The sequence below is a fragment of the Ochotona princeps genome, chromosome 17 (genome assembly GCF_030435755.1).
Source record: "Ochotona princeps isolate mOchPri1 chromosome 17, mOchPri1.hap1, whole genome shotgun sequence".
NCBI classification, from domain to species: Eukaryota; Metazoa; Chordata; class Mammalia; order Lagomorpha; family Ochotonidae; genus Ochotona; species Ochotona princeps.
In genome coordinates this window covers 40,221,838-40,235,321 of record NC_080848.1, presented here as the reverse complement: position 1 = coordinate 40,235,321, position 13,484 = coordinate 40,221,838, and the positions used below count along the sequence as shown (strand labels likewise).

Below are 13,484 nucleotides of genomic sequence, written 5' to 3'. Positions count from 1 at the left end.
ACATTGATACTAGAAAGAGAAAAAGACGTTCCATCTCCTGGATCACTGCCCAAATGGCTGCTATGGCTGGAACTGGGCCAGCCAGGAGCCTGGAATCCCATCCCGGTCTCCCAGGTGGGTGGCAGGGACACAAGTACTCGAACTGTCTTCGGCTGTTTTTTAGGTGCGTCCAGCAGGGAGTCGATTTGAAAGTGGAGCAGCTGAAACCTGAACTGATACTCATGTGGGTTGCCGGTATTGTAGATAGTGACTTAACCCACTGCACCAACGTGCTGGCTCATAAGATCTTATCTTTTTTGTTTTTTTTTTTTTAATGTATATATGTATGTGTGTGTGTATGAGAGCATCTGAAAGAGTGGGAGAGAGGGCTCCCATTCGCCGTCTCACTTTCCAGGTGCCTGTAATAGCCAGTACTAGACCAAGGCCAGAGGCAGGAGGCAGGAATGCAGTGCAGGTCCCTTTTGTAGGTACCAGGAACCCAATTACACGAGCCATCACTTGTGCATCCCAGGGTGTTCATTACAGATGAAGCTGGAATTGGTAGCAGAGCCAGGACTCAAAAGACCCAGGTACTCTCAACTGCTATGTCAGACAGCTACCCCAAACACAAGGCTTTAATTAACTGAAGCGTGCAGTTCTGTGATCTTGGTGAGAAGTTGTACCTTCAGGTGTCCTTCGAGGTTTCTTCCAACACACCTAGTTGCCCCAGGTTTGTGATTCTTGTCTGCCGCCTTCTGAGGAAGCCCTGTGAGAGCAACTCACCCTGAGTGTTGTCACACTTTTGCCACCCTTTCTTCCATTGTTTCTCTTCAAGGCGATCTCTTTGCTGCCACCTTCCTTATTAAGAACGGGGCCCGTGTCAATGCTGCCACGTTGGGTGCCCAGGAGACACCACTGCACCTTGTGGCTTCGTACACTTCGAAGAAACACTCAACAGATGTGATGTCTGAGATGGCACAGATTGCTGAGGCTCTGCTCCAGGCTGGTGCCAACCCCAATATGCAGGACAGCAGAGGCAGGTAAGTGCCCTTCGTACCATTCCCAGAAGGTTGTTTTGTCATGACACATAATTGGCATTTAGGGACTTCGTAGTTTTTTGGCAAAAAGCAACCTGGTCTTATTGAAGTGAGAAATACAGATTTACAATGCAAGTGAGCATCATGGTGAAGTCCAGAGACATTTGTGGGAAATGTTCCCATGCTGTGTGAGTAAAGTCTGAATTTGTAAGCAGCTTCTGTTGTCCTTGTGTAGACGGAGCCAAAGTGACCATCCAGTTAGGTCCTCCATGGTATCCTGCTTTCAGCATTTGTTAGAGTTCTGAGGCTTTGAAGAAGTGCCCACTGACCCATATTTATTTCAGAGACACAGTTGTATCCATCACTTCACTCCTCAAGTGCTTGCAACAGCCAAGACTGGACCAGGCTAAAGCCAGGAGCTGGGAACTCTACCCAATTCTTCCATGTGGGTGGCAAGGACCCAGTTACCTGATGCATCACTGCTACCTACAGGGTCTGTCTGTATTGGCACACAGCTGGACTAGGAATTGAACCAAGGTATTCCTATGTGGGACCAGGCATCTTAATTTTTAGGACGTTTAAATACTTGTCCTAGTACTCCTACTTTGATTGTTCACAGCCCAGCCCTTCAAGTTTTTTTTCAGCACTTAACTGGTTCCTTTCGTGCGTTCCTAGAAATCTTTAGCTAAGGGTTGCTGTGGTTCAGGAGCTAAAAAAGGATTGCTTGTCTTTGGGATAGCACTTCAGCCACCTCACTCAACTACAGATGGGACCCACAGCTCAGTATTTTATGTTTTTGGAACCCTGTGAAAAAATAGATTTCTGGGGTCCAGCAGGATAGGGTAGTGGTTAAGGTCCTCACCTTGAATGTGCTGGGATCCCATATGGGCACCGGTTCATATCCCAGCGGCCCTGCTTCCCATCCAGCTCTCTGCCTGTGGTCTGGGAATGCAGTCGAGGGCGGCCCAAAGCCTTGGGATCCTGCACCTATGTGGGAGACCTGGAAAAAACTCCTGGCTCCTGGCTTCATATTGGCTCAGCTCCAGCCGTTGCAGTCACTTTGGGAGTGAGCCATCGGTCGGAAGATCTTCTTCTCTGTATAGCCACCTTTCCAATAAAAGTAAATAAATCTTAAAAAAAAAAAAAAGATTTCTGTGAAGTTTGGGTTTAAGATTAGGAAGGTGTATTAAGGTGATGGATAAAGTCCTTGATTAGGTCAGGTGATCTTGTGGTCCTTTGAAAGCAAGTGCAAATTACCATATTTCCCAAAATGTTGCATATGCTTTCCCCAGTTGATTCTTTGCTTCAAGGTCTTGTGCTCTGCAGGGCCAGCTGCTTCAGGGCACTTGAATGCAGAGTAAAAACAGCGATCAGGAGTTACCTGCTACTTACTAAATCCTTAGCAGTTGCTACTCTGTGTGTGTTAGAGTATAGTGGAAAATTTGGGGAAAGAAAAACATTTCTGAATTAGTGGCAGGTAGGTGGGTGGGCAAAGCTTGCTTCTAAAAGAGTTAGCATATGGACATTCAGTAAAGGATAAGGATTGAATTGGAGAGTTAGATGATCTTTGTTTGCTTCTTGTGTGGTTTTTGGCCACTGAATAAATGGTCATATATAAGGAAGTCTGTTTTCTTATTTAAAGTTTGGTCTGTTTGAGAAAATTATTTCTGGCAGAAATGCATAATTTCTTCTTGCTGGTAATTCCACATGGGATTCTGCTCACACTGTGCTGTGGGCAGTCCTAAGCCTGGCCCGTCCGCGCTGACACCTCTTGTTCTCATCCTGCAGGACTCCTTTACACGTGTCCATCCGGGCCAGGAACGAGCAGGTGTTCAATCAGCTGCTGCTGTGTAAACAGTAAGTAGAGCAACCGGGGAGTGGGAGGGTATGTGAGTGTGGGGTCATGATGGGAGAGTGGGGGAGCAATGTGAGTGTGGGGTCGTGACGGGAAGGTGTTCTTTTTTAAACGGTTGTTAGTGTTAGTAGGTTTTAATAAGTGCAAATAAACAGTGAGGATTTTGGCAGCACAACGTACCTGAAAATTTCTGGTGCATTCATGCTACCTTTTCATTTCAGGTTAGACCTGGAGCTAAAAGACCACGAGGGCAGCACAGCCCTGTGGCTGGCGGTGCAGTACATCACCGTGTCTTCTGACCAGTCGGTGAACCCCTTTGAGGATGTGCCTGTGGTTAATGGGACCTCCTTTGATGAGAACAGCTTTGCCGCCAGGCTCATCCAGCGTGGCAGCAACACCGATGCACCCGATGCACTGACAGGTGAGGCAGCGTAGGCCCCTGAGGGATGAGCTGGGATTGGGTGCTTCCATGAAATGCTCGTGTGCATTTTTGTTTTCTCTTTTTCTAAAGCTTTATCTGAGAGGCAGGCTGACAGGAGAGAGAAACAGAGAAAGAGATCTCCCACCTGGTGGCTCACTCTCCAGATGGCTGTGACAACCAGGGCTTCCCTGGGCCTGTCTGAAGCCTGGAGCTGAGAACTCCCACCCAAGGTTCTCACTTGAATGGCAGTGTCCTGCACTTTGCATCATCTTCAGTTGCCTCCCCAGCTGAAGGAAGCTGAATTGGAAATGGAGTGGCCAAGAGCCAAATCAGAATTTGGGTACCTGCCCTGCTGTAAAAACTTTTTTCTTTCTTTCTTTCTTTCTTTCTTTCTTTCTTTCTTTCTTTCTTTCTTTCTTTCTTTCTTTCTTTCTTTCTTTCTTTCAGGTTATTTATTTGTTTTTATTGGAAACACATATTTATACAGAGGAGAGACAAAGTTCTTCCATCTGCTGGTTCACTCCCAAAATGGCCGCAACAGCCGAAGCTGAGCCTATCCAAAGCCAGGATGCAGGAGCTTCTTTCTGGTCTCCCACATGGCTGCAGGGTCCCAAGCCTTTGGGCCATTCTCTGCTGCCTTCCTAGACCACAAGCAGGGAGCATACAGGAAATGGAGCTGCCAGGACACTAACTGGCACCCATATGGGATCTTGGTGCTTGCAAGAGGAATTAGCCATTGTGCCATCACACCAGCCTTGTGTAATGTTTTTACCAAAACTTTAGACACTCGGTATGTTAATGAGTTTTTAATTATTTTGAATAAGCATCTTGAGTCTCTCTCTTTTTTTAAAAGTTATTTACTTGAAAGGCAGATTCACAGAGCGAGAGGGAGAGACAAAGAGATTTTTCGGGCCCGGCGGCGTGGCCTAGCGGCTAAAGTCCTCGCCTTGAAAGCCCCGGGATCCCACATGGGCACCGGTTCTAATCCCGGCAGCTCCACTTCCCATCCAGCTCCCTGCTTGTGGCCTGGGAAAGCAGTGGAGGACGGCCCAATGCACTGGGACACTGCACCCGTGTGGGAGACCCGGAAGAAGTTCCAGGTTCCTGGCTTCGGATCGGCGCAGCACCGGCCCGTTGCGGCTCACTTGGGGAGTGAATCATCGGATGGAAGATCTTCCTCTCTGTCTCTCCTCCTCTCTGTATATCTGGCTGTAATAAAATGAAAAAATCTTTAAAAAAAAAAAAAAAGATTTTTCAATTGTTGGTTCACTCCTCAATGGCCACAATGGGAAGAGCTGGGCTGTTCTGAAACCAGTAGCTAGGAACTTCTGCTGAATTACCTTCATAGACACAAAGGCCCATAGACTTGTGTCACCGTCCTCTGCCTTTTCAGGCCGTAAGCAGGGATCTGGATTGGAAATGGAGTAACTGGGACACTACATTATCTGTCATGAGCTGGACTATGAGGCAACAGCCCCAGTCCATGGGTTCTTAACAGTGATGTTTAATAATCATAGGCCGTGGACTGACACCATTGCATAGTACATCGAGCTTCCACCTGCAGTGCCTGCATCTCATATGGGCGCTGGTTCAAGTCCCAGCTGCTCTACTACCCATCTGACTCTCTGCTTATGGCCTGGAAAAGCAGCAGAGAATGGCTCAAGTCCTTGGTCACTACACTTAAATGGGAGACTGGGAGGAAACTCCTGGCTACGGATCAGCTCAGCTGTGCCTGCTGTGGGCATTAGAGGAGTGAACTGGAGGGTGAAGTAGCTCTCTGCCTCTCTTACTTTCCTTCTCTCTGTTACTCTGCCTTTCAAATAAAAATAAATCTAAAAATTGTTATAATTTCAGGTGATGTTTGATCTGATTCGAGAACAAAAGGTTGTTCACTAAGGGTGAAACCATTTTCTCTGAGGACAAAGGAAAAATGTTGAATCAGAGTGTCCTGTTTTCCTTGTCTTCAGTCCTGTTTCTTTTTTTTTTTTTCCCATTGGGTTTCCACATGGCATAGCTGTAGAACTTGAGCTCTGATGTTAATTTTTGGAAAGGAGTTTCAGAAGATTGAGGAGTACTGTTCCAGGGCTAAAAGCATCTTAAGAATAAGAATGCATACGATTTTTTCTATCCAAGATTTTTATTTAAAAAGGATGACAGTGGTAAGTAAAATGTTTCTATGTTAAGAGCAAACTGAAGTATGTAAGGGCCATTGTTTTGATAGAACTCGGCTCATAGTGCCTTCAAAATGATCATCCAGCCCAGTGGTTCTCAGCAAGGAGCAGTTTTTGCCAGGATATTTGGCAGTACCTATTAACATTTGCATTGTGACACATTCAGAGGTCCCGCTGGCATGTGGTGGGCGAAAGCCAAAGAGACCCTAAAACATTCCATAATGTTCAGGTCACACTGGCGTGATAGAACCATCCCATCCATGACTGTAGTAACAGCACTGTCCTGTGACCTTGCTGTCTCCCAGCTGCAGCAGGGAGGTGTAACTCTGGTGCTGACGGGTCGCCAGTGACTGTTCCAAACCATGTCTTCCACAGTGTCTTTGTCCATCAACAGACAGTGCTGGTGCGGACTGAAATTACTGGTGCATCTGATGTGCGTTTCCGTAGCCAGGTGGTGGGAGGAGTAGGTGCTATGGACGTAATTTCCATGCACATAGAAGAATAAACATGCCCATTTTCTTCCAGGAAATTGTTTACTGCAGCGCGCAGCCGGAGCAGGAAATGAAGCAGCAGCTCTTTTCCTGGCAACCAATGGTGCCCATGTCAACCACAGAAACAAGCGGGTAAGTCTGACAGGGCAGCTATGGGGCATAGTTTGGGACTAAGTATTAGTATTGGTACTGGCTGAGCAGAAACAAAATGAAGATTCCTTTTTTTTTTTCCCCCTCATCAGCTTTTGTCACAACAATATGCTTGTATATTTCAAAACAAGAGTGAGACATTTTTGTGTGTCCTGAACTACTGGTTGATCACTTCATTCAGCACCCATTTGCCAAGTACTTGTCTTCAAACCCATAATTAGATTCCTAGGACTGTATACTCTGGTTGAGATTAGCACACGTGAGTGTAAAAACCTACTAGAACAACATGTTAATTCTCTGTCACATTTTTCCCTGTTGAGGTTTTACTTTATGGATGCTCATTAGTATGTATTGCAGCTAACAAGGTAAAAGGCAGGTGTAATGGCTAAAAATGTGGCCTTGGAGTTGGGCATGACTTAGTTTGCCAGCTATCTTGTTTCCTCCCTAAAATCCTTAACTTTTTTGATTTCTGTTTTCTTTTCTATAAATGGGGCTCATACTGATTTCATAAAGTATGGTTAAGATGAAAAGAAATTATAGAACTATCGTTAGCATAGATCCTAGGACATTAGCTATGAAGTGCTAATTATTGGAAAGATGTTCTTAAGGACCGTTTTCTAAAAAATAATAATAAAAGTAATTACCTTGTGCTGGAGGAGGCTTTAAGGAAAGTCTCCCTTTTAATTGTCCCAGTGGACCTAGAAGCAGCAGTCCTGTTACGATTAAAGAGGCGTCTTCTTCATGTATAAGTCACTCTGAGGTTATAAGAGGCTCACAAACGATGGTGCTAGTTCGAGAATGTCTTTCGCACTGTCTGGGCCGTGTTAGGGGAGGATGTACAATACACCATACAGTCTAATATCGTGGTAAAGGCAGAGCCATCCTTGCCCTCCCTTCAGTCCACTGACTGGCCTGTCACATGGCTTCCTGTCGTGCGTGGGGATCCCTCTATCCACTAGAACCTGGGTCCTCTTTACAGCTCTGCTTCTTCGCCCTTGTCTTCTCTGTGACTTTGCTCCTACCATCGTGTGTTTCTTTCTCTGTGTGTTGTTCTCTTTCTCATTAATTTCTTTATTAATTTCTCATAGAGATGTGCTTTATTGTCTCCTAACTTTCACAGATCCTCCCTAGAGTTCACATCTACCAGATGGTTTTATTTGTCATTTGTTGCTGTGATAGCTATCTTCGTAACAAAACAAGGTGAAACTTGGGGTGAAGGAGCACAGGGGGACCTGAACTGAAAACAACCGAGCCGCACTGTGGAGGGGCTTCAGATGGCTTTAAGATGTTCGGACTGGATCCTTTTGGGCTAGAAACCTGGGTTTTGACAGGTTCTTGCTTGTTGATACTGGTAGAAGCCATGGGAGTAGAGACGCATACCCAGTGAAGATATGTTGGAAGAAGGGTTGGACAAAAGCTGGGCCTAAGCAGGAGGACTTAGTTGAAGGCGGTGACCACAGGAGATGCTTTCCTGCTATGGGGAGAATGTGGTGGGTGATGGAAGGGTGCGTGTCAGGGCCAGGGAGAGAAAGCACTTGATTGGTTCACCGTGACATGTGGCTCAGGCAGGGAATGTTTGAAGCTGGAAAATGAAGAGGCAGCAGTAAAGACATGGTAGTGACATTGGTGTTGTGGTTTGCTTGCTCAGCATATTTCTGCACCTGCATTCTGTGTGCGCAGGTTCAGGTCCTGGCTTTCCTGCTGATGCGCCTGGGAGCATCAGGCGTTGGCTTAAGTACTTGGGTTCCTGGCTGCGGTTATGGCCTAGCCCAGCCCTGGAGTTTGCAGGCATTTAGAAGTGAACAAGTAGGGCCTGATGCAGTGGTCTAGTGGCTGATGTCCTCACCTTGAATGGCCAGGATCCTATATGGGTGCTAATTCTAATCCCGGCAGCTCCACTTCCCATCCAGCTCCCTGCTTGTGGCCTGGGAAAGCAGTCAAGGACGGCCCAAAGCCTTGGGACTCTGCATCAGTGTGTGAGACTTAGAAGAAATTCCTGGCTCTTGGCTTTGGATCGGTGCAGCACCAGTCGTTGCGCTCAGTTGGAGAGTGAATCATCGGATGGAAGATCTTCCTCTCTGTCTCTCCTCCTCTCTGTATATCTGACTTTGTAATAAGATAAATAACTTAAAAAAAAAAGTGAACAAGTAGATGAACGACTTTATTTCTTTGTCATTTGCTTTTCAAATATATAAATAAATATATATATATATATATTTTTAATATAGATTTGTTTTTATTGCAAAGTCAGGTATACAGAGAGGAGGAGAGACAGAGTAAGATCTTCCGTTCACTGATTTACTCCCCAAGTGACCGCAACGACTGGTGCTGCACCGATCCAAAGCCAAGAGCCAGGAATTTCTTCTAAGTCTCACACACTGATGCAGAGTCCCAAGGCTTTGGGCCGTCCTTGACTGCTTTCCCAGGCCACAAGCAGGGAGCTGGATGGGAAGTGGAGCTGCCGGGATTAGAACTGGCACCCATATGGGATCCCGGCGTATTCAAGGCGAGGACTTTAGCTGCTAGGCCACGCTGCCGGGCCCAATATATATATTTTTAACACAATATGGAGGTTACAAATAGCAAACTGACAAAACTAAAACTGGTTCCCTGTGGGAAAGGAGAATTGTTTTTTAAGAAAAACGAATTAGGATCTTGCTGTTTTTCATAGTAACAGCTGTTGACTTTTTCAGTGATAGTGATGTATAATTTTGATAGAGCAATATATATATAGATCAATATTTTGTATTTCCTTCCATGTCTTTGAGTGAAAAGAAGTCTCATCTTTGTATACATGCATGCTTAAGCTTGCATGTGCATACAGATGTATTTGTATGTTTGTATGTTCATGTTATATTGCTGAAGCAAAGCATAAAACCAGTGTAAATGGATCTTTCAGGAGAGGGTGAATTAACTATTGGGAACCAGGGGTGGAAAGTGATTTCTATTGGCCTCATGCTTTTGTATATTTTGAATATCGAATAAGATGCCTGTGATGCCAATCAAAACTATTTTTAAAAGTGGGGAAACAAGGTGAAGATGAAATTGATACAAGGAGATGTTAGAAGGTGGATCAAAAAGAAGGGACAGCCCACACTGCTGAATGTGCTGACCTCTGGGTCTCCAACTTGCAAGTTCTTCCAGCTTTCTGTAGGGTCTATTTTGTGAACACATAAACATTGTTATAATAATATGTAATATGTTTTATGATTAGAAAAACAATAATGAAAAAACAATAATGAAAGCAAAGCAAAGGGTGGTTCAGGCAGTGTCATGGGGGAGACACAGCGGGAAGCCAGGGTATGCAGAAGGCAGTTGGAAAGGTACTGAACCCACAGTATTGATGGCTTCAGGGAAAAGGAACAAGAATCCCAGAGGTCAGCTGGTGACCCCCGAGTCCCAGCTGTGCTGCCATCCTTTGAGAAGGGAACTCCTTGCCCTACATGCTCAGGTTTGGGTCATTTGTTTCCACTCAGGGAGAAACCCCGCTGCACACTGCGTGTCGGCATGGCCTGGCCAGCCTCACGGCAGAGCTCCTGCAACAAGGTGCCAACCCCAACCTGCAGACAGAGGAGGCCCTGCCTTTGCCGAAGGAGTCTGCGTCCCTGGCTGGCTCCATTGACAGCGTCTCTCTGCAGACACCATTGCACATGGCGATTGCCTATAACCATCCAGATGTGGTGTCCCTCATCCTAGAGCAGAAAGGTAGGTCTTGGGACATGCTACCCCTCAATTTGACCTGGGACAGTAGTTTGGGTAGTTAATTAAAGAATTGATGTTTCTCCCGCTAGTGGAATTTATATTTTTTAAAAGCTTTTTTGTTTGAGAGACACAAACAGAATGCGAGTGCGCCCATGCCTGGCTAACTCCATGAATGGTTACAACAGTAGGAGCTGGGCCAGGTTGAAGCTGGGAGCCAGGAACCCTGTCCAGCTCTCCCACATGTGTAGCAAGAACCCAAAGTTGAAGTATCACTGATGCCTCCCAAGATCTGCAGGAGATCAGAGCTTGGCATGAACCCCGGTGCTTTTGATAGGAGATGTGGGCATCTTAATTGGCATCTTAACCATTAGACCAAGTACCTACCCTTACTGATCCAAGTAAGAAATATAGCAAATTTCTTAGCCTGTTCTCCCCAACCCACTCTCCCTTCCCTCCAATCTTTCAAGACTAACTAGATAGGGAAACTTGGCTTTTACTGTTGTTTCCCTGTGTAGATGGGGTATGCCCGTTTCACCTGTTACATTAAGGTATTCAAACCTTTGTCCCTACTCTCTTATTTTGGGATATTTTTCCAATCCTTTTCAGTTCTGTTTTTGAGAATGAGCTGGGCAGTCCTCCCATGTGTGAGCCTCCCCTTTCAGGGGCTCCATAAAAGATCCTGAAAGAGGCCAGCGAAGCCCCTGCCGGGGAGAGGCCCATCTCTCTCTCACAACAAGGTCTCCTTAGGGTTTCTCTTAGCTGTCTTGAAATTTATTCCATTCTTGCCCCAGCCTTTATTAAGGCCAGCATTGTGCCCCTGGAGGTCAGTAAGGTTTCAGGTAGAATAATGTGGTTTTCTTGGTCCTCAATGGAGGTTTAAGATTGTAGGTAACATGTCTTAGGAAAACATCATCAGGACATTATTATAGTATTTTTGTGTTTTTTGTTTTTGTTTTTATTGAAAAGTCATATATAGAGATGAGAGACACAGAGGAAGATATTCCGTCCGTTGGTTCACTCCCCAAGCGACCACAATGGCTAGAGCTGTGCTGATCTGAAGCCAGGAGCCTGGAGCCTCTTTTCCCACACGGGTGCAGGGTACCAAGGCTTTGAGCCATCCTTGACTGCTTTCCTAGGCCACAGGCAGAGAGCTGGATGGGAAGCAAGGCCGCTGGGATTAGAACCAGCACCCATATGGGATCCTGACTCATGTAAAGCAAGGACTTTAGCTGTTAGGCTACAGCACAGGGCCCTATAGTTTTTTTTAGTGGTCACACAATGTTTGTTTTCTTTGTGGAATCTCCCTTATATTAAGAGTCCATGTTTTAATTTTTGTTTTATTTGAAAGGTGGAGAGAGAAACAAAGGGAGAGGGAAATAGATAATCTGTTTCATTGTTCACTCCCCAAATGCCCACAGTAGCATGGGCTGGGCCAGGCTGAAGTCAGCAGCCTGGGGCATAGTCTGGGGTCTCATGTAGGTGGCAAGAGCTTGAGTTATTAGCTGATGATTTGCTGGATTTGCAGTAGCAGGCAGCCAAAATTGGGAAAGGAACTGTGACTCAAACCCAGGCACTGTGATACGGCATGCCAGCATTCTAAGTGATGCCTTAACCACTGCTTCTATTATCTGTACCAAGAGTGAGTGTTTTTTTTTTAAAAGATTTATTTATTTTATTACAAAGTCAGATATACAGAGAGGAGGAGAGACAGAGAGGAAGATCTTCCATCCGATGATTCACTCCCCAAGTGAGCCACAACGGCCGGTGCGCGCCAATCCGAAGCCAGGAGCCAGGAACCTCTTCCGGGTCTCCCACGCGAGTGCAGGGTCCCAAAGCTTTGGGCCGTCCTGGACTGCTTTCCCAGGCCACAAGCAGGGAGCTGGATGGGAAGTGGAGCTGCCGGGATTAGAACCGGCGCCCATATGGGATCCCGGGGCTTTCAAGGCGAGGACATTAGCTGCTAGGCCACACCGCCGGGCCCCAAGAGTGAGTGTTTTTAAAAATTCATGTTCCCTGTAATATTTACCCCAGAATATTAGATTTGGGCTTCTGCTTCCCATAGGCTTGTTTGTTCTCTGAGTAGAGATGATCACATTATTGACAGTTGGTTTGAAACTATTCATTATTCTCTTAAATACTTCAGATGTGATTGATGGAAATGGTAAAAGTCAAATATTCTTTTCCTTTTAAAACATAGCCAATGCCCTTCATGCCACCAACAACTTGCAGATTATTCCGGACTTCAGCCTCAAGGACTCCCGAGACCAGACTGTGCTGGGCTTGGCTTTGTGGACTGGTAAGAGTGGTCTGGAGGGTGCTGATTTTACAGTCAGGCAGATCTCAGAAGGGCAGGCAGATGGGTGAGAGAGCAGGAGAGAGGATGGGTAGAGCGTAGAACCAGTCATTTGGTTTTCAAGTATGCTTTGTGTTTGGGTCAAGCCTGTCCTACCCAGTGGATGGATAACTGCAGGCTTTGGGAGTTGGAAGGCTCTGTGGTGGCAAGGCGGTGAGCAGGTATGAAGAGCTGAGCATGTGTCAATCAGGCCTTGCTTGTTTCCCAGGCATGCACACGATCGCAGCCCAGCTACTGGGCTCCGGGGCTTCCATCAACGACAGCATGTCCAGTGGGCAGACCTTGCTGCACATGGCCATCCAGCGGCAGGACAGCAAGAGTGCGCTCTTCCTCCTGGAACATCAGGCGGATATAAACATCAGGTGGGATGAATCGGCACTCCCCACTGCAACAGCGGGTCACGTCTAATTCCAGCAGTTCCAAAGCATGCCCTTGCCTGCAGAAAAGATTTCTGTCCCCAAATAAATAAAGAATACAGGTCAGCCTTTTGGGATACTGGGCTAATTCGTTGCTTTGCTGTTGGCATCCCCTATCACAGTGTTGGTTTGAGTCCTGTCTGTTCTATTTTGAATCCAGCTCCCTGCTAACACCTGTACGAAAGCAGGAGAAGATGGCCAAGTGTTTGGGTCCCTGCGGTGGGAGATCTAATGGAGTTCTAGGCCCTTGGCTTCAACTTGGACCGGCCCAGGTGTTTGAGCCTGTTGGAAAATAAACCACTGGATCAGAAATCTCTAATTCTGTTTCTTTGTCTATCACCTGCTTTTGAAATAATTTTAAAATAATGAAAGGCATGGTAGCCTAGTGGCTGAAGTCCTTGCCTTGCACGTTCCAGTTTGTGTCCCGGCTGCTCCACTTCCCATCCAGCTCCTTGCTTGTAGCCTGGGAAAGCAGCAGAGGATGGCCAGGACCATGGACCCTGCACCCACGTGGTAGGCTTGGAAGAGGTTCCTTGCTCCTGGCTTTGGATTGGCTCAGCTCTGGCTGTGCAGCCCCTTGGGGAGTAAACTAGTGGATGGATGAAAGATCTTTGTATCTTCTGTTCTCTAAATTTGGCTTTCCAATGAAAATAAGTAAATCTTAAAAAAAAATACACACAAAAAAAGTAATAAAAGAAGGGAAACGGCAACTCTACGAGAGTGCTAATGCAGTGTGTGTACCAGGAGGGGGCAGTGTGGTTTGCTTTTGTTAGAACCTTTCAGGACCAGTGCACAATATTGCACATGTTTCTGCTGTGAGGGATAATCCAAAACCAGTTTTTTTGGTGGGAATTTGTCATGATGAAGAGCATTCCAGCAAATAAACTCCCCGTAAGGCTTAGGGAAGAA

At 46.2% G+C, this 13,484-nt stretch overlaps 1 protein-coding gene across 4 annotated transcripts in view; it reads left to right on the top strand.

Annotated features, from left to right (window-relative positions):
• ANKFY1 (ankyrin repeat and FYVE domain containing 1) overlaps window positions 1–13,484 on the top strand; it is a 72,455-nt gene that overhangs the window by 45,298 nt on the left and 13,673 nt on the right. For all 4 annotated transcript variants that reach the window (XM_058676680.1, XM_058676679.1, XM_058676677.1 and 1 more), the window contains 7 exons: window positions 815–1,019; window positions 2,805–2,873; window positions 3,093–3,292; window positions 5,989–6,086; window positions 9,581–9,809; window positions 12,004–12,102; window positions 12,368–12,521. In XM_058676680.1, the coding sequence (XP_058532663.1) occupies window positions 815–1,019; window positions 2,805–2,873; window positions 3,093–3,292; window positions 5,989–6,086; window positions 9,581–9,809; window positions 12,004–12,102; window positions 12,368–12,521 (1,054 nt within the window). The remainder of the gene's footprint in view (window positions 1–814; window positions 1,020–2,804; window positions 2,874–3,092; window positions 3,293–5,988; window positions 6,087–9,580; window positions 9,810–12,003; window positions 12,103–12,367; window positions 12,522–13,484) is intronic.